The 21,651-nt window shown below is 38.9% G+C and overlaps 1 protein-coding gene across 3 annotated transcripts; it reads right to left on the bottom strand.

The window, feature by feature from the left end:
- Positions 1-277: 277 nt before the first annotated feature.
- On the bottom strand, positions 278-21,383 carry ppp2r3b (protein phosphatase 2, regulatory subunit B'', beta). Of its 3 annotated transcripts, XM_046844680.1 has the most exons (15): positions 21,231-21,383; positions 19,323-19,697; positions 7,441-7,626; positions 6,889-6,992; positions 6,437-6,539; positions 5,451-5,525; positions 5,246-5,332; positions 5,000-5,156; positions 4,618-4,666; positions 4,354-4,443; positions 3,978-4,153; positions 2,603-2,721; positions 2,411-2,517; positions 1,890-1,935; positions 1,149-1,285 (listed from the first exon to the last, which is right to left on the bottom strand). In XM_046844680.1, exons 2-14 carry the CDS (start codon positions 19,650-19,652, stop codon positions 1,917-1,919), a joined length of 1,602 nt encoding a protein of 533 aa, XP_046700636.1. In that variant the 5' UTR covers positions 19,653-19,697; positions 21,231-21,383; the 3' UTR covers positions 1,149-1,285; positions 1,890-1,916. The 3 variants fall into 3 exon arrangements, with proteins under 3 accessions (XP_046700635.1, XP_046700637.1, XP_046700636.1); XM_046844679.1 differs by lacking the exon at positions 1,890-1,935 and having other exon boundaries at positions 278-1,285; positions 21,231-21,382; XM_046844681.1 differs by lacking the exons at positions 1,890-1,935; positions 19,323-19,697; positions 21,231-21,383 and adding an exon at positions 10,050-10,470 and having other exon boundaries at positions 278-1,285.
- Between the last annotated feature and the right edge of the window lie 268 nt (positions 21,384-21,651).

The following is a 21,651-nucleotide window of genomic DNA, read 5'->3' as shown; positions in this document are numbered from 1 at the left end:
TTTTTTCAATCTATTTTTTGGTCTTATAGCTGGTTTTAAATATTAAATCACTACTCTATATACATAAGTATTTTAAAAACTATCATGTACTATGTTATTATGGATATTTTCTTTTTAATAAGACGAAGATAAAAATGCAGCTAACTACTATGACCTGAATCATCTATAGTAATGTGACCTTTCTTTTGAACATGTATGTAAAATAAATTTTCTTCCTGAGTATAGTGTTTTGCACGCGCACACACACACACACAGAGATGCATGGCACTCATCGTAGTCAGGATGAATGAATTTATTGTAATTTATTAAACTCATAAAAAAAAAGACTTTTTCCATTCTTAAAGTACATTGTTCAAGATACTTTTATAGAAAAAGAACAAATGAAATTTAAAATTCAGAAAAATCTTAACACTTTGAACAAAACACAGCAAACACCAAATAAATATGTACAATTATTTATAAATAATTCTATAATTTAAAGCAATGTTCACATCTGTGAAACAGCAGTAGAGTAGAAGTAGAGGCTGACAGCAGGCACAGATTTGGTAAAAACAGTTTTTTTTCCCCCTGAAGGAGCTCTGAGTGCGAGGCATTTCACACACCTACACACAGTGCTATTAGAAATACACTATCTATGAAAACAAGCTCAAGTCTGAAGTCACTCTGGTTAATTTGTGGAATGTAACATTTGCCAATTGTGTGCTAAATTTTCTACACTTGGAGCACATTGAGCATTTCAAGTGTTCTTCAATAACCTGCCGTGTGGCTCCTGTGCAGATAGACGAGCCTGACAGGCCTAGCGTTTATCCAGTGCTGATCAGGCGCAGAGCTCAGTAGGAGCTGTCAGGCTTTGTACAGCTGATTCTATACTGCTGGTGTGCTGGGCAAACACAAGCCTTCCTCCTCTTCATGTGTTTCACCAGGATACTGCTGAATTGCATCTTAACTAGTACCCGGGACACACTCTTTGGCCGATCAGAACACAGACATGTACTTGTAAGCTCATGCGTGTGACTGTGTTGATGTGTTGTATAGGGAATGGCTACGGGGATGGCGTTGGTTGTGCGTGACCTGTTTTGCTGTGCTCTGCTGGAAATTGTGTCTGTGGATAGTTTTGATGTTTATAGTGCTGCGAGTGGCTGCCATTCAAAAATCATCTGCATATTTGTACTCGTCCAAGTCCAGGTCACAGTGAGGGTTAGTAAACTCAAACAAGTGCCTCTTCTCACTGTACAGGTCAAACTCACTGGAGAGGCAGTCGATGGGCATCAGGGGGTTCTCATAGCTGGAAAAGGAAACAGCAACCGATTACACTCTCGTTAATCCTGAACATGACTAGTGCAGCTTTCACTCCACTGCATATTACCAGTCCAGAGAATACACTTTCACACGGTCTTTGCACTTTTAATTGTGGCTGAATAAACAATAGGGTTACGCTGAAACTATATAGGCCAGTATGTGAAGACAAGATCACTGGAGGACTGGGAACACGATGAGCACCAGGGTGAAGAGAGAGGACAGATGGAAAGTCCCAGGGAACATGAAGCAAATAAAACAATTTCAATTCTACCCAACATGAATGTACTTACACATATGAATGCACCGAGAAGCTCTAATGTCCTGTTTAGAGTTTGCTTGCTTGGTAGCTCAGACATTAAGCCAAATATTTTGCCATGGTGTAGGAAAAGCTAATGTCTATTCAGGCTTTACCCCACGTTAGACCCACACACACTTTCTTTTAATCAGAAAGTGAAATATTCTGCCAAATTGGATGAGAAAATTCCAAGGCAGTTAAAAATGTAATTAAATTGAGGGTTTGGGTTCCCTGGGACTTGTGTAAGTGGCCCCAAGTGAACAAGGACCAACATCCTGCATTTAAACTATCTTACCTATAGACCTCAACACAGAAGCTGCCTTCAGAAATCAGTGGTGCTCCTAAAACCAGCACATAACACACAGCACATCAAAATAGACCTCGACCCTCAAACCATCCAGTCCAATCTAATGTGAAGAGACGTATTTAAAAAGCAATTCCATTATAATCGTTTGCCCTTTTTTAACCAAGTGATTAATTTTAATTTAAGTGTAGAATGCACAGGGCAAGAGTTAATACTTATATCTCATTAATATAGTTAGTACTGCCATGAGAAATGCCAAAATGTCTTCTTAATAAATCCAGTCATCCTGCATACAGTGGTTTACGCATCCTTTGGTGTAAAAGTAATACAAGTCTGTAAATTAAAGCAGTCCCTCTGCGCAGATTAAGTAGTTTGCTTTACGCAGAACCAAGAAATCCTACCCAGGCTGGAATCTGGGGACATGTTCTAAAGTGCTGTGATATTAAGGATGCATGAGCTGAGATGTGACAAGGTAGCGATATGAAATAGATGATGAAATTGTGATGCTTTACCCATCATTGTACTGCTCGTTGGCAGCTTCCTCGGCCACCAAAATATCATACTCCTCTGCAGCATATCTTTCCCAGTCTGAAATCTCCTGTCCCAAGCTCTCAGCATCCTGGAAAGAATGTTTGTAATAGTTACTGCGCAAATAATTATAATGGTTTGCCAGACATAAGGAATATACGCACATCGGTCATTACCTTTGCCACCATGAATGGATCCCTCTGCTCATGATCCAGATACTTCTCGATATTGAAGAAAGTGTCAAAGAATATATGAGCTAGTTTGCATCTCTTCAAGTCACGGAGTGTGATTTTTCCTAAACAGAATGTAATCAAATCTCAATATTAAATAGATTTTTTCCCCACATGCTACTCAACAATCTGCAATATGCAGTGCATTTACTACAACCTGTGTTGATTGCAGCAATAGCAAAAGTCATTTTTGATTTCAGGTTAAACTTCGGCTTCATCATTTTCTTTTCTTACTTAGCGGCATGTCAACTTCTATGGTTGTGTTCATGGTATAGTATATATAGCTATAGTGTAGACAGTTAGAAAATTTTAAATAAGATGTTTAAGTACATTTTTCTCTTAAAACGTTAATACTACATTTGGGTTTATTTGCTTAAAAACCTTTTCAAAAGTGTCAACAGAGTAAAACGTTTCTCAAGGAGCTATAAGTATTACAGTCCATCGAAAACATGCTTAATGGACATCAGGATTGGCATTTTGGGGATTTGCTCTTGTTAGTAAAAAATGTGTGTTAATTTTGAATGTCAAATTCAGTGGGTGCGTCTTATAACTTTAACAATCACTGGGATGAAGTTATCTACACGATGTCAAAAATTACAAAGATTTTTATTTTAAACAAACACGCCACACCTGTCTATAAGCCGCAGGTGTCACTGAAACTAATGAACTTTACACAGGCTTTAATGAAAGACAGTGTCTTTTACACGGCTTGTATTGAAACAGTAGCCTACCAAGAAAGTCATTGTTCACTGTCTTCCTCCTTTCATTTACAATAATTTCTCTCGGGAGTTTATCTTTTGGCATCGTCGTGCGTTTAAAAATCACCATCTGTGACGCTTTTCTCCCGATGCCGTGCAGCTCAGAACACAGGTGAAATGCCTTTTTTTTTAATGCCTGGTTGTTTTCAGCGTGACGAACGATTCACATTTCCTGTTGACAGTCCGAGTGAGCGGCAGGTCAAACGTCAGAGGAACCTCATCCATATTTATGATGTGGTGCGGCCCGATTCAGTGGGAGCGCATCTGATTTAATATACATTCAATTTCATTGGTCTAACGTTATGTCGCCCAGTTTTTTGGCTTGAAGTTTGTGAAGCCGGGAAAAACCCAGGAAAAATCCATAAATTAGCCGCTTCATTGTTTAAGCCACGGGGTTCAAAGCGTGGGAAAAAAGTAGCGGCTTATAGTCCGGAAAATACAGTATATGTAGTTTGTTATTTAGGCACTGATCCCAAATAAATATATATATTTTTTTTAGAATAGACAAATAGCTGTGTAAAAATGCAAGCTAGTTTTTTTTTTATTATATATATCCAACGTACCCGTTGTCTCAGGCCTGACCAGATCAAGCATTTGGCAGAGGCAGTCTTCAAATGGTAGTGGTTCAATGGCCATGGTCTCCAGTTTCTGACACTGCTCCTGATAGAAGTACTGCAATTCGTACATGGACAGAATTCCATCACCATCCAGGTCCATACACCGGAACCAGTACTCTATGCTACAGGGTCAAAAGTCACAGCAATTATTCGTATGTTTCAGTCCTGAATAACAAACAAAGCACAAATAAACACAGCTATTTATTATTGTTTTGTTTAATTTAGATGTAATAATATCAGCATTTATTTAACAAGACAGTGAAAATTAAACAAATCAATTTAAATCTGCAGTATCTTCGAAGCATCAAAATAAAAGACGTACCTGGTTTCAGACTTTTTGTCTTCCTCAGAGATTAGAAACCACACAAAGTCAGCATAACTCAACCGGCCTTCTTTATGAACCTTCCTGTCTCTGTTCATCACAAATAAACAAGAAAGAACAACCACACAAGACACCACTATTATCATATGGCTTCAATTTGACTTTTTATTTAAAAGTAAAATCACGAAAGATTACGTTATGCGCATTACATTATTTTTAAATTAATAAAATCCAATATTAATAATCAAAGACAGATGGCTGTACCTAGTTACAGTTCCTGAGAATATTCTTTCAATCATTCTGTGGGAGATGGCTAGGATGAAAAACAGGGAAATTAAATAAGAATAAAAACACACACATTACATATATAAATATATGAAACATTTTTGCCATTAGAAAAGTGCCACATGTTTAGGTTTTCACTCTTTTAATAGTAAAGAATACATGGTTTAAAAAGGGGACATGACATCATAGTGAAGGGAATTCACAGTGTAGCAAAATTAATGTCCTATTCATCTCAATCCTCTTCGCTAAATGCAGGCATATGTGATGTGGTGAGGGATGGAAGAGACATCAGACTTGATGGGAAACAACATGATGGGAGTTATGAAACGCCAATAACTTTTTTAATAGACTGGTTTGCTACCTTGATCGTTGTGCCGTGCCATGTCCCTCTGGTCTATATACAGATCGTGGTCAGTGTCCAGCTCCCAGAATTTACAGTAGATGACATAGAAATGCTCATAGGAAAAGTACTCAGTCAGCTGATTAACATCTTCCTCCTCTTCCAGTAGTGCCACATTCTATACAAAAACAGTGTGGCTTGTAAAAGGTTTAATACACCAGTAAAAAAAACAACAGAAAAACGATTACACTACAAAAGCATCCCAACCTGAAGAAAACTGCTTCTCCGCAGCTCTGAACATGTTATTTTTCCCGTCCATGATCGGTTGACGCTATAAAATATCCTCTGAATTACCTGTTGGTAAGGAAATTGGTTTGGCTCAATGAAAATGTTTATAAAAAAATGCACAATGAATTGGTACTTAAAGGTCCTTAAATTCAAACAACAAATAAGTTTGTTTGTTTGCCCTTACTGTGGTAATGTAGCGTGAGTGAAAGTCTGAAGCCTCCTTCAAAAAAGCAAGGCCTGCAAGTGAATCCACCACATCCTTAAATAAAAGAGATCAGGGTTTCACAACACTTCTCAGATTCAGTACATCATCATCACAAAGTTCATCCTCACTTCAAAGCCACCAGTACAAATGGCAGTCATATGAGTGGAAAATATTTAAGCAAACTGAGTGTTGCTAATGGTGACCAATGACATGCAGACATTTTAAAAGGTTTTGATCTAGTACAGTTTTCTACAAGGGTAAAACCAAATTTAAATGTCTTATTTAGAGGTGTGTGTGTGTGTGTGTGTGTGTGTGTGTGTGTGTGTGTATGTGTGTGTGGGGATTCCATTTAAAATGAAATCATATGAAAACACATAAATCACCGCTTTTTGGGTGCGGGCACGTACAGTCAAATGTACTCCACCGCAATACTTTTTTCATTCATCAAAACAGTCAAAGCAATTGCTGAAGCCACACAACACAAATTAAAGCGTGAATGCCAAAGTGCATTTCCTCCGTAGGAGAAGGGCTGCTGACCCCCAGTGGCTGCTCCTGCCATCCTAAATATCAGTGAGGCGTCCATCATGGGCTAACGGTATACGGCTAGAGAAATAGCCAGCATGGCAAGTAATGCTTGTTACCACTCTGCCCTCGAGAGAGAGGATGCAGAGACCTTCTGCATTTCAATGTGACTCCAATCCCGGCTGCAATAATCACCTTAATCCTGGATATAAACAAAACTACATTTGCTAAATGTATTATTTGGCTGAATGTCAAGAGTTATTAACGACCCTCTGTACACGAATAAACTCCTCAGTCTAACACTCGGCTCTTTATACCTAAACCAACTCAGGACCTGCTGCATAATGGACCCCTTTCAGATAATCAATAGGGCGTAATAGATTTTCTTTTTTTAACATGTGCAGGATGCTTTATATACTTGTCTCCAAGCTAATACTGCCTACCTGAAGAAATGGAATAAAGTCCTCTTGCTCCAAATAAGAGCAGCCAGGCTTGGCCAGAAGGTGTAGAAATTTGGAGGCATCATCATGACAGGTCTGTAGCACTCTGAACAGGAAACAGATGTTTTAAGACATTTTTGCTTCTTAAAGAACATGGACTTTGGGTTTCACTTCAAAAGCGTGACCCCAGACATGTGTGTTCTGAAAACAAAGCTGCAGTATTCATGCTTGGTTGTTTCTGACCTACAGCAAGGCAGGAATACTGATGTGCATAAATATTTCCATCAGTGCTGAGCTATCGAAGGAATCCTAAATGAACACACAGTCTACATGGCACATTCGAAACAATCCTGAACAAGTCTCTGGTACTTCGCATTAACGTGCAAGTCATAGTTAACTACAAGTGCTGCTCATGTTAGTGTGAGAGAGTTCAATAAAAAGTTCCTTTGTCTTACTTTCTCCACATCGCCACAAATTTGTGAACAGACACATATCCCCTCCTGTCTCCCCCAGCAGCGAAGAACAATGGAGCCTTCCAATAGAGTGGGCATTCACAGGCCTGAGGAAAAATGGATTTAATTCGCATTTAAATATTCTTTCAACAGAAAATACTTAGCATAATAAAATGTTAAAGTTAACCGCTGTCTTTTAAACACTCCTCTGAAAGCTTCCTTTGAGGCCTTGCCATAATTTGCCTGCCAACAGCATTGATTCTGCTTTGGGAGTTTAAACGCAAGCTTTAATATAAACAAACAAAGCAAAATGAGCAATAATGATGTTTGTAAATGACCTTTCAATTGACTGTTGGCCATTTTAAGTAAATGACATGCAATTGCAATATTAAGCAAACCTCAGGATGTGCGTTACACCTACTACTCAAAATGGTGAGAATATTGATTACAGAACAGAAGAATATTCAAGCCTAAAAGATTTGTAGACGTCTGTTAATTACACAAACAAACAAATTGCTGGGTGGCTGGAGGCTGCACATTACAAATCACACTTACCTTGGCAACCTTCCCCATATCCTCAATAGTTACTCTTTCACTGGGAAACTGAGAAAATATTTTCTCTATCTTGGAAATGAGATTGTCAATGTTGATATTGGCTTTGGGCTGCCCTCGAGGGAAATAGAACTTCGGAATGGTTTCGCTTAATGCTGGTGAAACGGCCTCCTCTTTCTTAAGCTGAGCCTGCCAAAACAGACAGAAATAAACAGTGAGCCACGAGGCTTGCTGAGTTCACACCCAGTCCCACTGTAGCGACCGCCATGCTGCTCAGCACATTACAGCTTCATGAACTCTTCTGTCATTAAATTAGGACAGGTTAAGTGACAAATGAAGAAAAAAAAAATTCAATTAGTGATTCGTTTAAAAGTCAATTCAGTTCAATTCAAGTTTATTTCTATGAAGCCTTTTACAATCTACATTGTCTTCTATTGTTTTCACTTTTATAAAACAAATGCATGTGTATTTCTAGCTGATGAGCAAAACTGGGGTGACTGAGGCAAGGAAAAACTCCTTTAGATGGTATGAGGAAGAAACCTTGACAGGAGCCAGACTCAAAAGGGAACCCATCCTCATTTGGGTGGGACCAAGTGTGTGATTATAAATCATAAAAACATTACAATCACCAGAGAGTGAGAAATATCTGGAGCACCGGAGTGTGTGACTATGAGTAATGTCCTTTCTACGGTCTCGTACAGTCAGTTGGAGTTGTGGAACCAGGTGCTCCTGTGCAACTCATAAATTAGCTCAACATCTGAGATCATTATAGATCTCCTCCATGCCAGAGCCTTTAAAATGTTCAATGATGGAGAAACAACATATGCAGAATGTTATTTTAGCAAAGTCATTCCAACACACTGTTGGTGCCCTAAAAACATTTTACTAGAAAATCAATTTGAAGTTAATCATAACTTTCATATTCAATTCATAATTGGGCAAAAAAAAAAAAAAAAAGATCGGAAAATAGAGCGCAATATCCTTTTAGACTATAAACTCCAAAAAATACTGAAATAACTGCAAAAACTACAAATCTGCAACATAGCAGTAATTTCCCAGCAAACATAGCTGAATTATTCAGCCAGAAGTACTTTATAAACAGTAATGCCAGTATTAGTTCTGCACTAGAGCAATAATTCTTGCTGTGACACTCATGTAAAATATTCATAGAGTGATGCAAAGTTACCAAAATACTGTGTATTGGGTAAAGCCATACACTGTGCAGAAGTGAATTGCAAATATGAGCCAAAATTCTATTCATAACTCCTTCACTAAAATCTCAACAGCCCAAATTTGAAACTGTTATAAAGGCTCTTATGTACAATATATTAAGCACAAGGGATATGTGTATATATGTAATAGATGCCTTCCTAGAACAGGCTGAAGATTTCCAAACCCAGACTTGCACATTTAAAAACTTAAACACCCACAGGCTTGAACAAATCCAGCCTATAACAGTGTGTAATCTAGTGCACATCTCGCGTAGTGTATCATTTCGATCATCACAATGTTGTCAAACTGAAATGTATGTCCAAAGAGGTAGTGGAATCGGACCAATATACTTGCTGAGAGCTCAAAGGCCACAAACAAGTGACCGTTCTGACCATAAGCCAAACATAGCGCACTACGTCTTTACAGGCCTTCTGTGAAAAGGCACGGGTGAGCATCTAGAGTTTCCACTATGTTTTTAATAGCTTGGTATCAGCAGGTACCAACAATTCTTTGTGAGTGTCCCCTTCTAAAAAAATCAAGATGACCCGTTATCACAATCAACCGGGGAGAAAAAAATGTAAACGTAAACATACATAATAAATGTTTAGGAAAAAAAGTCATTTCCTGTTTGACAGTGTGTTTACTTGTGAATAAGAGATGGGTAACAAATGTTATTATAAGCCTAAAATAGAACAGTGAGAATGCTCTCGAGCCAAACACGAACAACATTCCACAAATTTCAGCCTAATAATAACTACCTACCACCCAGACACATCGGCCAAACACAATGTTAAACTTGGACCCTCTATACCTATTTAGGAGTCAAGAGTCTAGTGCACTGTTTGAGTGTCATGTAATAAGCAGTGTCCATGGTGTTTACTCCTGCTGACTTCCTCCTTCATGGTAAGAACACATCATACTTGCATCTGTATTTAGGCTTTTAGGAACCTCTACTCTACCACCAGTAAACAACCTGCTGCAAGCGTTTCCATCACCAACAATGCTGCGCACACTTAAACCTAATGAACCCTTAGATGACATTCCACCATTGGGAACCATTTGCTCTGATGTGCCAGGAAAAGGTTCAGTGCAACAGCAGGAGAGATGAATGGTTTTTATCATTCCTTCTACCCCAGTCTCAGCCATGTCTATAAAAGGGAAAGGCCATCTACTAGACCAAACAGAGCAGAGTCTCCTGCTCAGTGTTCCCATCAGAAACTTTAACTCAATTAATCTCCTACATACTCAGCAATATGCAAAAGAATCACATTGACATGCTTGCATCCATCAGGAGCTTAACAGAGGGTTATTTTCAACAAAAATTACATAGTCATAACACGTGCACAGATTTAAAGCTCAGCTTTTTGGACAACACTTAACAGAGACTTAAGATGACCTGCCTGTCCTTGCTGGAAAGCTCTCAGTCTTTTCTTGAAACGTGAAGGCAAGACAAAATCACAGCCTCGGGCCAGCAGTGCCAGCTCCTTCCTCAGGTCAGGGTCCTGGCGAAGGGATAGCTCCTTCATCCTCATGCTGCCACCAGCCAACACAGCACGGCCCCTGATGGTCTTCCTAACTGACTGTCTTACCACTGAAGACCTCGCTGTCCTCCTTCAACAGAACACAATCTCACTTAATGACCAGCAGCAGCTGCTTCTCTCAGCCCTGCTCCCGACACTGCCGGCTGTCCCATACATCCAGGACGGCGCTCTGAGGTTGCACAGCTTTGTCCTGCAAAGCCACAGCTCTGTCCTGCAAAGCCACAGCTCAGACAACAGGGTGATGAGAGAGAGCGTGAGTGAGTGTGAGTGAAAGAGAAAGAGAGAGAGTAGGGAGATAGTAAGGAAGGGGTGGATCTGCCCTTTACATTGTGCATTCCATAGCTATCATAGAAGGTTAAGCAAGAAGACAAACCTGTATCAGAAAAACAGGACACACTTTTGGACTACAACATGATAACTCGCAGCTACTAGTTTATTTGTTACACTGCTTCCTCTACTGAACAAACACAAACCAATACAACTATCTACTGGCAACAAGACCAATAAATAATTTTTTGAAACCAAGGCTGAGAGAGATTTATGACATTAAAAGAACAATACATTAATCCCCCGCTCTACCGCGGTTCTAATCTCACGCCTTTGGTTTATCGCAGAATTGCCACATCGCTCATTTGTTTGGCTGATTTTCCCGGTCTCTCGCTGGATAGCACCAAAAAACTTATAGGGAATTGTTTTTATGTTGATATAATGAAATGTATTCATAAAAATATTATTCTTTATAAAATAAAGTAAAATATCAAAAAACAGTACTCTATACATCAAATTTCATTTTTGCGGTGGCGTCCGTTTATTGCGGTTTTTCGTTTATGGAACTTAACCAAGATAAACAAGAAATTACTGTATATAAATGTCAGCATCAATGGCTGTTTTATTAACAAGATTGACAAGTAAATCAGGCCATTCAATTAAAAATTACAGAATTTTAACCTCAACAAAAAAATATACAAGATCCTTCCATTTAATTTCAAAGTGATCAGAAAATTGTACAAAACAATTTGGAGGACTTCCCGTTAAGTATTTCGAAGAGGGTGGCCAGAGGATTTAAATGTCTCACAGAGATAATTATGTACATGCTAGCTCGTATAGGCATTGCTCTCGAAGGCTACAGCTTACACTAATTCCATACCTTATCATAGAGGACATTTTTTAGTCAGGTGTTATAATGGATGAAGGGCTAAAGCAGTCTAGGGCTAGACAAACACAAAAGTATTTTAAAAACTCTAAGAAATAAGGACTTAAGTAGTAGTTTCTAAAAATCATTACAAAAACCATTACAACAGACTAACGGCTGTATGCTCAGTTTTGAAATCATCTAATAAATGGTTATGGGCTGCAGTAAAAGCAGCTTTAAAACTGTCTTATAATGAACACAAGGCTTAATGTTGTGGCTCTTGCTAAACCAAGACTAAAATAAAGCCCTGGCTGGCTTAAATGATCATTATTTTTAGATGCCAGATTGCAGAGTGCACATTCTTCCACTCGATTCAGCAGGATTCCAGTTCCTGTTGCCTCCAAGGGAAGGGCACTGCATACATTTGATAAACGCAACATGATACTGTATATGTTATCTGACTTTTTGTAATCCAAATCCATCAGCCATCTACATCAGAATGGAAAAATAAGGCAAAAATAAACTAGCCAGTGAAACTGTTTTCCCGTGCTTTGCTTGTTCTGAATGTTCTGTTGTAACACTTTTCCATCTGCTAGCTGTGCATGGCATGCAAAAACAACTCTCCTCTGTTTAAGTAAGCTGGCACTAACAGAACAGGCCAAGGGGCTGGCAGCAGAGGCAGCTGTCCATTGCAATAGTGTCATTTTCCAAACAAAGCCTTGTGTCCAATTGGAGGGACACGACTGCTCAAAGATACACTGAGGGGAAAAAAAAATTAAATAAAAAAATGTGCTAACACTCAGCCGAACTTGCCACAGTTTCATTTTCAAGCCTAAACCTGAATCTCAACTCCTTATTTACACACACAAAGAAACTATAGTTGACCAGTTATTCCATTCCACTGTTTCCATGCACAGGCTTCTTTACTCTAAGTCTGAAGTTTTACTCATCACTAAGTGCAGAGTGAGAGAAAAGATTTACTGCTGTGGTGTACACTAGTGTACAGAATGAGCAATTTTGGCTGCCAAATTGTGTTTGGAATAGTGAGCAATCGCATTTCAGGTGCGTGTCTAATTTTTATTTCTGACCAGAGACAAAATATGGAGCAAAATGTGCAATAAAATCATGTCAGTAGATGTAAAGGAAGCAGAGTAACTCATTGCTAAAATTTTGGGAGGACTGACAAACAGAAATGCATGTAATTGTTTTGTAATATGTGTTTAATGTTTTTCACCAAACAAAAGAGTGACATGCGCTTGGTATTGGACTTTACTAAAAGGAGATGCCCAAAAAAGCTGTCTGCTAGGTTCTACCCAGTGATTGCTGTTTGGAATCCATAATTATACCAGTATAACTATTTAAATCGGTAAATATTCAGGGATTTAAAGATGCTTTTAACAAAACCTCTATTACCACACAAGGTATATTGATCAACTTCAGTCTCAACCCTGCAGCACAGCATTGTTTTAATACCTTACTCCATTACTGCAGCTAATGAGTTAAACCAAGTGGAGAAAAACATGAGCTGCTCAGTGCTGTGGGCCTCCAGAATTTAAATATAGTGTTGTGGCCTGATAACAATGCAATTTTACTTCATTTAACAGCAGCTTAATGACTAACAGGCTAAAGGCATTCAGCAGTTGGCTCACATGTTTAATTGGAACCTTAATTAAACTGTCTGCCTACTTGATAACTAGGTGTTATTTGCACATTTGTAACATACAGTATGGGGGAGATCTTAAACACCAACATTAGATAGCACATGCACCCAAGGGCTGTACTCCTTCTTTATGGAGTTCTATTACCCAGTGATATATCTACATTTACTTAATTAACTATACAATTCAGTGCTTTAAGTAAACACTTTACATATTCAGTGCATAAACTACTACTAACTCCTCAATGCATGTAATGCTGTGTCTGTTCTTTAAACCATTCGATTAGTGATTTTCAGTGTCAACAAAAAATTAAAAGAGAGAACCACATTTGGAAATGGGCATATTTCAAAATATAAGCTCAAATTGATCTAAATGCTTTAGAAACAGAACCTTAGTCTTTGATATATACATACACAGTGAGAAAAATAAGTATTTGAACACCCTGCTGTTTTGCAAGTTCTCCCACTTAGAAATCATGGAGGAATAAAAAATAAAAAATCCAGAAATCACAATATATGATTTTTAAACTATTTATTTGTATGATACAGCTGCAAAAATAAAAAATCCAGAAATCACAATATATGATTTTTAAACTATTTATTTGTATGATACAGCTGCAAATAAGTATTTGAACACCTGTCTATCAGCTAGAATTCTGACCCTCGAAGACCTGTTAGTCTGCCATTAAAATGTCCACCTCCACTACATTTATTATCCTAAATTAGATGCACCTGTTTGAGGTCGTTAGCTGCATAAAGACACCTGTCCACCCCATACAATCAGTCAGAATCCAACTACTAACATGGCCAAGACCAAAGAGCTGTCCAAAGACACTAGAGACAAAATTGTACACCTTTACAAGGCTGGAAAGGGCTACGGGGAAATTGCCAAGCAGCTTGGTGAAAAAAGGTCCACTGTTGGAGCAATCATTAGAAAATGAAAGAAGCTAAACATGTCAATCTCCCTCGGACTGGGGCTCCATGCAAGATCTCACCTTGTGGGGTCTCAATGATCCTAAGGAAGCTGAGAAATCAGCCCAGAAGTACACGGGAGGAGCTGGTCAATGACCTGAAAAGAGCTGGGACCACCGTTTCCAAGGTTACTGTTGGTAATACACTAAGACGTCATGGTTTGAAATCATGCATGGCACGGAAGGTTCCCCTGCTTAAACCAGCACATGTCCAGGCATGTCTTAAGTTTGCCAATGACCATTTGGATGATCCAGAGGAGTCATGGAAGAAAGTCATGTGGTCAGATGAGACCAAAATAAAACTTTTGGGTCATAATTCCACTAAACGTGTTTGGAGGAAGAAGAATGATGAGTACCATCCAAGAACACCATCCCTACTGTGAAGCATGGGGTGGTAGCATCATCTTTGGGGTGTTTTTCTGCACATGGGACAGGCGACTGCACTGTATTAAGGAGAGGATGACCGGGGCCATGTATTGCGAGATTTTTGGGAACAACCTCCTTCCCTCAGTTAGAGCATTGAGGATGGGTCGAGGCTGGGTCTTCCAACAGGACAATGACCCGAAGCACACAGCCAGGATAACCAAGGAGTGACTCTGTAAGAAGCATATCAAGGTTCTGGCGTGGCCTAGCCAGTGTCAGACCTAAACCCAATAGAGAATCTTTGGAGGAGCTCAAACTCCGTGTTTCTCAGTGACAGGCCAGAAACCTGACTGATCTAGAGAAGATCTGTGTGGAGGTGGGCCAAAATCCCTCCTGCAGTGTGTGCAAACCTGGTGAAAACTACAGGAAACGTTTGACCTCTGTAATTGCAAACAAAGGCTACTGTACCAAATATTAACATTGACTTTCTTAGGTGTTCAAATACTTATTTGCCGCTGTATCATACAAATAAATAGTAAAAAAATCATACATTGTGATTTCTGGATTTTTTTTTTTTAGATTATGTCTCTCACAGTGGACATGCACCTACAATGACAATTTCAGACCCCTCCATGATTTCTAAGTGGGAGAACTTGCAAAATAGCAGGGTGTTCAAATACTTATTTTCCTCACTGTATATATAAACATTTTTTTTTAAGTTGTTTTACAGTTTGACACAGATGGCCTTCTTTACTCCCATCAAACACATCTTTGCTGTCCAAAATACATATGGTATACCTATTTTATGAGCGGGCAAACTATTACTTGACATGTTGATGTCAATTATTTCAGCCTACGTCCGCTCCAGACCATGCCATCAATCTCATGCCACTCTCGAGTATCAAAGGCAGCGTTTAAGTGGACATTATTGCCCACAAAGTGCATCGGATGAAAAATTAAACCACTTCATGAAGGGTCATTCAGAGTTCTGATATCGCTGTTCCACATTTCAGATATTGTTCATTCTTTTTATCTTGTAATTCTGTCAATAATCTTGAATTCTATTGGTTGCTTTGACCTCTGATTTCAACACAGTCAATGAAATATACTACTTTGAGCTCAAACTGTGACTTTTTGCTTCTGTGTTTACTTCATCTTAAGAACCCTATATAGAAAAAATATATTTTTTGTGGTAACTTTACTGCATCCAGACAGTCACAAAACAAGTTAGTCTTCATGTGGCTAAGAATAATTAAATCCTAAATGTCTTCCAAGATTTGTATCTAGAAAATATGACACAGTACATATACATCAGGGAAGTGCAGCAATAGCACTAGAATGATACTGGACACAAATAGATCAATAGTGAACCTTGTATTAAGTTCATGTTTCCTCAGAGTTCACCAAAAAAACATCCAAATACATACACCTGGAGAAACCTGTTCACAGAACACTTTTAGACCCATGTGAACAGAACTATTCCAGTCTATCGGAGGTCACTGGAATCTGTAGCAGGTGTCTGGGTTTAGAGCTGAAAGTGTATTCTTCAGGAATTCACAAGTTTCTTTGCTTCTTCAATATTTGTATTCATTTAATGCAGATAACATTTTTAGCATCAGAATTTTGCCTCTTTTAACTTACACCAAGTTGACAAAAGTCTGTCAACACTTCAAAATAATGTTTGTGCTTTTTAAACATCCCATTACACACCAAGTCCCAAATTGTTGTTGTAATAACCAGCACTCTGCTGGGAAGATGTCTCACTAGATTTTGGACTGTGGAGATTTTTTATGTATGTTAAGAAGGCCTTGGATGCAGTGCTCCCAAAGGTGTTCATAAGGGTTGAGGTCAGCGCTCTATAGCAGGCCACTCAAGATCTTCCACTATAACTCTATTTGTGCACAGGGGAAACGTCATGCTGGAACAGGTTTGGATCTCGTAGTTCAAGTGAAGGAAAATTTGAATGCTACTGAAAGATATCCTATAGAATTGTGTGCTCCAGTCAACTGGCCCAATACTTCTGTGCATACACCACATCTGCAGTGTAAGTGGTACATAGCAACATTCGAATTTCCTCCATCGTCCAAGAAGAATATCACATTACTAATAAAACAGCAAGGCAATGATCAGACATGTACAAGTATCAGTATGGTGAACGTTGTACAAGAATTTGCTCACTGACCAATTTTCGGTTATAGAATACAGAAAAATGTTTGGAACTAAAATGAAGTACAATCAGATAATCAATAAATCAGTGAATCTTGCTGTAGGCAGTGTCCACATTGTAGTGTCATTACAATGCTAAATAACACCCCCCCACACATTTTCTGTTTTATTTGCTTTCAAAATGACATTCAAATGATAATGTTCCCTTGCAAGAATGTGCGTTTCTTATATCAAACTTTGAGACACTGAAACACATATCAATTAAAAGCCCATCATTTTCAAAAATATATATTTTTTAATTCCAGTTTAAAAAGTTTCAATCCATAATCATTTTATTCAAGCCCTATAATGCTAAAAAGCGTGATTATGAATAATACTAATTGTATGTTAGCAATTAGTAAAATTGTTCATCTAAATAAAAAGCCAATAACATAATACTGAACAGACTAATGAGATACACAGGACTACTTCAGTGCTTTACTTACTAATGAAGGATGTTCGTTTTTCTAATTGGAAAAAATAGTACGTTCTGATCTACTATACGATTGGACAAGCAGCAATCCAGGAATGCTGATAACACTGGTGTGCTTCACTGATTGGGTCACTATGCTTATCTGTGCAATAGTTTGTTACTGCACTTACTACAGGCTGTCAGTCAGTCTACGCATTGGCTTGCATTAGATTTCTTTGGGAATTCTTTTTATATTAAGGTGGCTGGAAATTTTTGATTACTGTGGTATGGCTAAATTAATAGAAACTTATTTACCTTTATTTAACTACTGAAAGATAAACTAAAACTTCATTTTGCAAAGGCTGTGTAGGTTTCACTCAATTAAAAAAAATACAGAAAAGACAAAACAAAAACTCTGTACATCAGTATAACCTGACTGGCAGTTTTATTTAAAACTGGATTGGAGAGATTGGCTAAAAACCAACAACAATGACTATGACAATTTTATGGTGGTAACAGCAGTCTGCTTCAAGGTGGGCCGCATCACAGCACCCTGTCGTTTTCTATAATATATGCCCAGCTGTGTTTGATTCTTTACATAAAAGTGTGCATTAAGACTGCACAGAGAGCAACTCTCCAACTGACACACTGGTCAATTTTGGAGGAATTCCTTCTTGCACAAGGGAAATGAGTCTATCTTTGTCAGAACCTTGTGTCAAGTTGGACCAGCTGTTCCAAGCAGCCTCACCATGACAATAACTGAATTTCCAACTAATCCTTTGAAGAATGCATTTGTATTCTGGAATTTCTTTGGCCCCTCCTGAAATAGAGCATTACTCGATGTGGGATCAGACTAACTTTAATACGACGTGACAAGCTTTGAGCACATGCTGCCCATGTCACAGCACAAAATAGGGAATGCACAACAGTTGTTGCATAGCCAGAAAAGCACCTGGGATCACTAAAGTAGCAGAAAATAACTGGTCATGGACATCAAAGCTGTCAAAATTTGTATTGTCTTTCGAACAAAGACGTGCATTAAGAAACAGAGAAAATAGCATTGGCACAGGTCTTATTGCAAGCAGATGCCTTCTTTTTAAACAATGCCCATTTTCTGAAATCTTCATAAGCAATGACAAAATCCACGCTGTAGCACAATCCGGTTTAGGATTTTATTCACTTAATACATTTATTGCACTGGAGCTCTGGAGCATAAAAATACATATAATCTGGAAGAAAATTGTAGAGTTCTGATGTTAAGAATGATGCAAGCGGTTGGAGGTTTTCTCTCCCCATCCCTGCCCAGTTGCAATATGGCCAAACCTTTGTTCTCAGGTGTCTGCATAGCAAGTGACACGGGCCTGACCTGCTGCTGCCGAAAATTGCTTGGCATATTATTGTGAGTGCCGAGGCTGCGGTGTACCTGTCATACCAGGAATCCTGTCATTCGGGGGAGCAGGACTCAACTGGTCATGACCGACCACCAAAAGAGCCTTGACTTAAGATCTGCTAAGCTCCGCTGTGTGAAAGGAATTTACAATTTTGTCACACACCTAATACAGATTTACAAAAACTAACCCTACTATATGTCTTTACAAGCAGAATCATGCATCATTTTAAGCTCAAAATTAATTACACTATTATTCAAATTAAGGCTTTCCTCCCCCTAAAGTCCACTAATATAGCAGTGTTTAAAGGGCAGGCAGGCAGGCAGGCGCTCTACATGACCTCTAGCAAGTCACCATGCTACAGTGCTACTCATAGCTGCAGCTGTCTGTTCAACTCACTGACCGACCATCGCAGGCATTCACATTCAGGAATGTCTTTTTCTTTTCCTGCTAGGGTTATCGGTACAAATAAGGACTTTTCCAATATCTAGTTGAAGCCAGGTGAATGTACGAGCCCACAATTACACAAATTCTGCATACCCATCTGAGGGTTTTCTAAACATGCTGCATTATAGCATTTATCTCTTAAGACCCCAGCAATCATGCCGATCATCACTAATCAGGACCCAGTGGGAGATCCATCAATCCTGTAAACTGTGGATTTAAAATATTTTAGTGGGCTAGACTAAGTATAAGGTAACATACGGAAAGTATTTCTTTCCACAATGCAAAAGATTCCACATATCCTGTCCTACCTCACACCCTAAAGCCAGAAGCCAGAGGCAGCCAGTTCTTCAGCAGCCTCTTGTGGCAAAACAGAAGAACACAAAGGTTTTCAAGTTCACTGTCAATATCTGAAGGCAGATGATCATAGATAAACTACTACAGTGCATACTATTCATTTATATTCCTAATGTTTATTAGTGAACATGATAAACCGTCTTTCAGTACATTTTTCTGATCATATTATACGATCATGTCAAAGAGAAGCACGCGGTTTTTACCTTTTTAATGCTGACGGAGCGTCTCGGTGCTCTGCTGCTTGGTCCTGCTCTGCTACCGATGCCACTCCCAGATGGCAGGGTGGCTGAAGGAGGGCTACAGGGAGCACTAAAAGATGCAGAAGTCCGCTCGGCCATGTTATAGTTTGAATCAACATTGTTGTTTTCAGTCAAATTAATGTTGTCCTTTCCAAGCTCAAGCTCGTCTCCATTCTTGACCTTCCTAAGGTAGTCTTTTAGCATCTCTTGGATGTTGGGCTCACTCAACCAATTCAGGAAGAGCTCGTCCACCTTCATCTTCAGGACCGGCTGCAATCCTTGGTGAGAAGGCATTTTCTTATAGAATTATTTTCCTTGGAAAAAAGTCACCTAAAACACCTAGAAACAGAAAGGCACATTTTTACTGGGATTTCATAATTGTTTACATACCTGTATGAAAACTGAAAAAAAGGTTATGCACTGTAGATATATTTAGTTTATTCATTCATTTATAAATTTATTCTTAATCATAATTCAAAACAAAGAGTGGTGTTGATTCCAAATGCTGACATGTTTCCTCTGAAAACAGGAAGTCAGCTGTTTGAAATACGCCATGCCACGCCCCCCAGCCGAATATAAACAAATCTAACTGCAGCTCAATGAATGAGCTTAACATGAAGAACAGCAGGGAGTATAAAACCAGATTTTGTTGAGAATATCTCTGAAGGTTTCCACGCTAACACCTTCATCCATATCTGCCGTCTTTAACAAGGATAAAATCCTAAACATGTGCCATGAGGTTGTGTCATGAATGCTTGAGCCATGGGTGACCATAAGCAGTGCCTATAGTGATGTGGAACTGTAGGATCATCTCCAGGGGGCATCTGGCACATCTCTGCATCCCTGATGGAGAAATTTGTAAAGACGGAAGCACATCCTTGCACAGTAGAAGGTATAAATGAGAAGCCCCATTTTCGTTTATACTTCTCGTGTGAAAAGTGTCAGTCACATAACTGCCAACTCTCACAGATTCCTTCGTCTTCGGCAGCTATTTCTTCTTAACAGTTGGAAAAAGGAATAGTGTGCAGGAAGAGGCAGAGCAAAATACAAACGGATCACCATATTAACTAGTGTGTTCACCAGGAGTAGGTGGGACAGGTACAAGCTAGAAAGCATGTAATTGCATAAAAACAAGACTAGTACAGTCTGTGTGTTCAAAAGTCTTCACTATTTTCCCAAAACTATACTTTTAAAACGAGAATTTGCAGACAATTCGATTTGTCATTTCCCAAACATCAAAGGATGGAAATGTACTAGAAGCTCGTTATCACCAGTTTTGACTTGTCATTTTAACGCTTCATCCCACGTGTAATCATTGCGCTGAAAAGGCTCACACGTTCCCAGCTGCTTTTTGGCACAGATACCTCGCTATAAAAGTAATCACACGTGTTTGACCCCATCAGATACTCACACACGTTTACTGTATAATCTGACGTGTGAACTGGTGAAAGCGCGCGTGCACATTTGAACAAGGTGCACTAGGTTCAGTCTAATTCAGCTTCAGTCTAATTCAGCTTCAGTCTAATTCAGCTTCAGTCTAATTCAGCTTCAGTCTAATTCAGCTTCAGTCAGACGCAAACGGATCATTACAAAATAAATAATAATAAAGTGTGTGAGTGAAGCGGCTGTAGAAAAACAAGCCAGTGTGTGATTGTGAAATAATGTAAACATGGCACCTAATATTGAACAGTACTGCATGCAGCTAGTTAGCAGGTTAGCTAGGGCCTTGCCTGGGTGCAAACTTTGCCATCATTTCCCCCAAGCTCATCCGCTAAACCGCGCACTGTACCCTGATTATTCATCTCATTAACCGTTTATAAAGTCTCCCACTGGAGTAAACGCATACAAGCCCGAAAATATACATGAACTCACCCTCATTGTCAAATCTTACAGAAGACGCCGGACACACTTCACCGGGGTTCACTTTGAATCAAACTCTCGTTTCCCCGGGTAACCGGGAAATCCTCTTCTCGCGAGACCTTTCGTGAACGGACCGGAAAGAAGCAGCTCGTGAAATGATTCCACTCCGTGTTTGCCTTTTTACATCACACAAGTGTCCTGAACTAGGTCCTGCTCCTCTGTTTATCACCTGCATGGATGAAGTGCATGCCAGTGAAAAGCAATTGATTTATTTTATGTTTAATATTTTATTTATTTATTTGAAATTAATTAATGAATGGGGGAAAAAAACCAAATTAATTAATAAATGGGAATTATAGCTTTGTTTTTTCCCATTTATTAATAAATTTTAGTAATTAATTAATAAATGGGGAAAAAACAAATATATATATAT

Source organism: Silurus meridionalis, chromosome 3 (assembly GCF_014805685.1).
Source record: "Silurus meridionalis isolate SWU-2019-XX chromosome 3, ASM1480568v1, whole genome shotgun sequence".
Lineage (NCBI taxonomy): Eukaryota > Metazoa > Chordata > Actinopteri > Siluriformes > Siluridae > Silurus > Silurus meridionalis.
The sequence above is the reverse complement of the archived record's forward strand: the minus strand, read 5'-3'. Positions and strand labels throughout refer to the sequence as shown.

What these genes read in the sequence shown, in the direction of transcription:
- ppp2r3b (XM_046844679.1), bottom strand. Translation starts at nt 19,652, where the DNA reads ATGCCTTCTCACCAAGGATTGCAGCCGGTCCTGAAGATGAAGGTGGAC. An exon ending in GCTCCGTCAGCATTAAAAAG is followed by an intron (nt 7,627 to 19,322) that starts GTAAAAACCGCG and finishes CTGTTTTGGCAG; the next exon opens with GCTCAGCTTAAGAAAGAGGA. An exon ending in ACTCACGCTACATTACCACA is followed by an intron (nt 5,333 to 5,450) that starts GTAAGGGCAAAC and finishes CCTTACCAACAG; the next exon opens with GTAATTCAGAGGATATTTTA.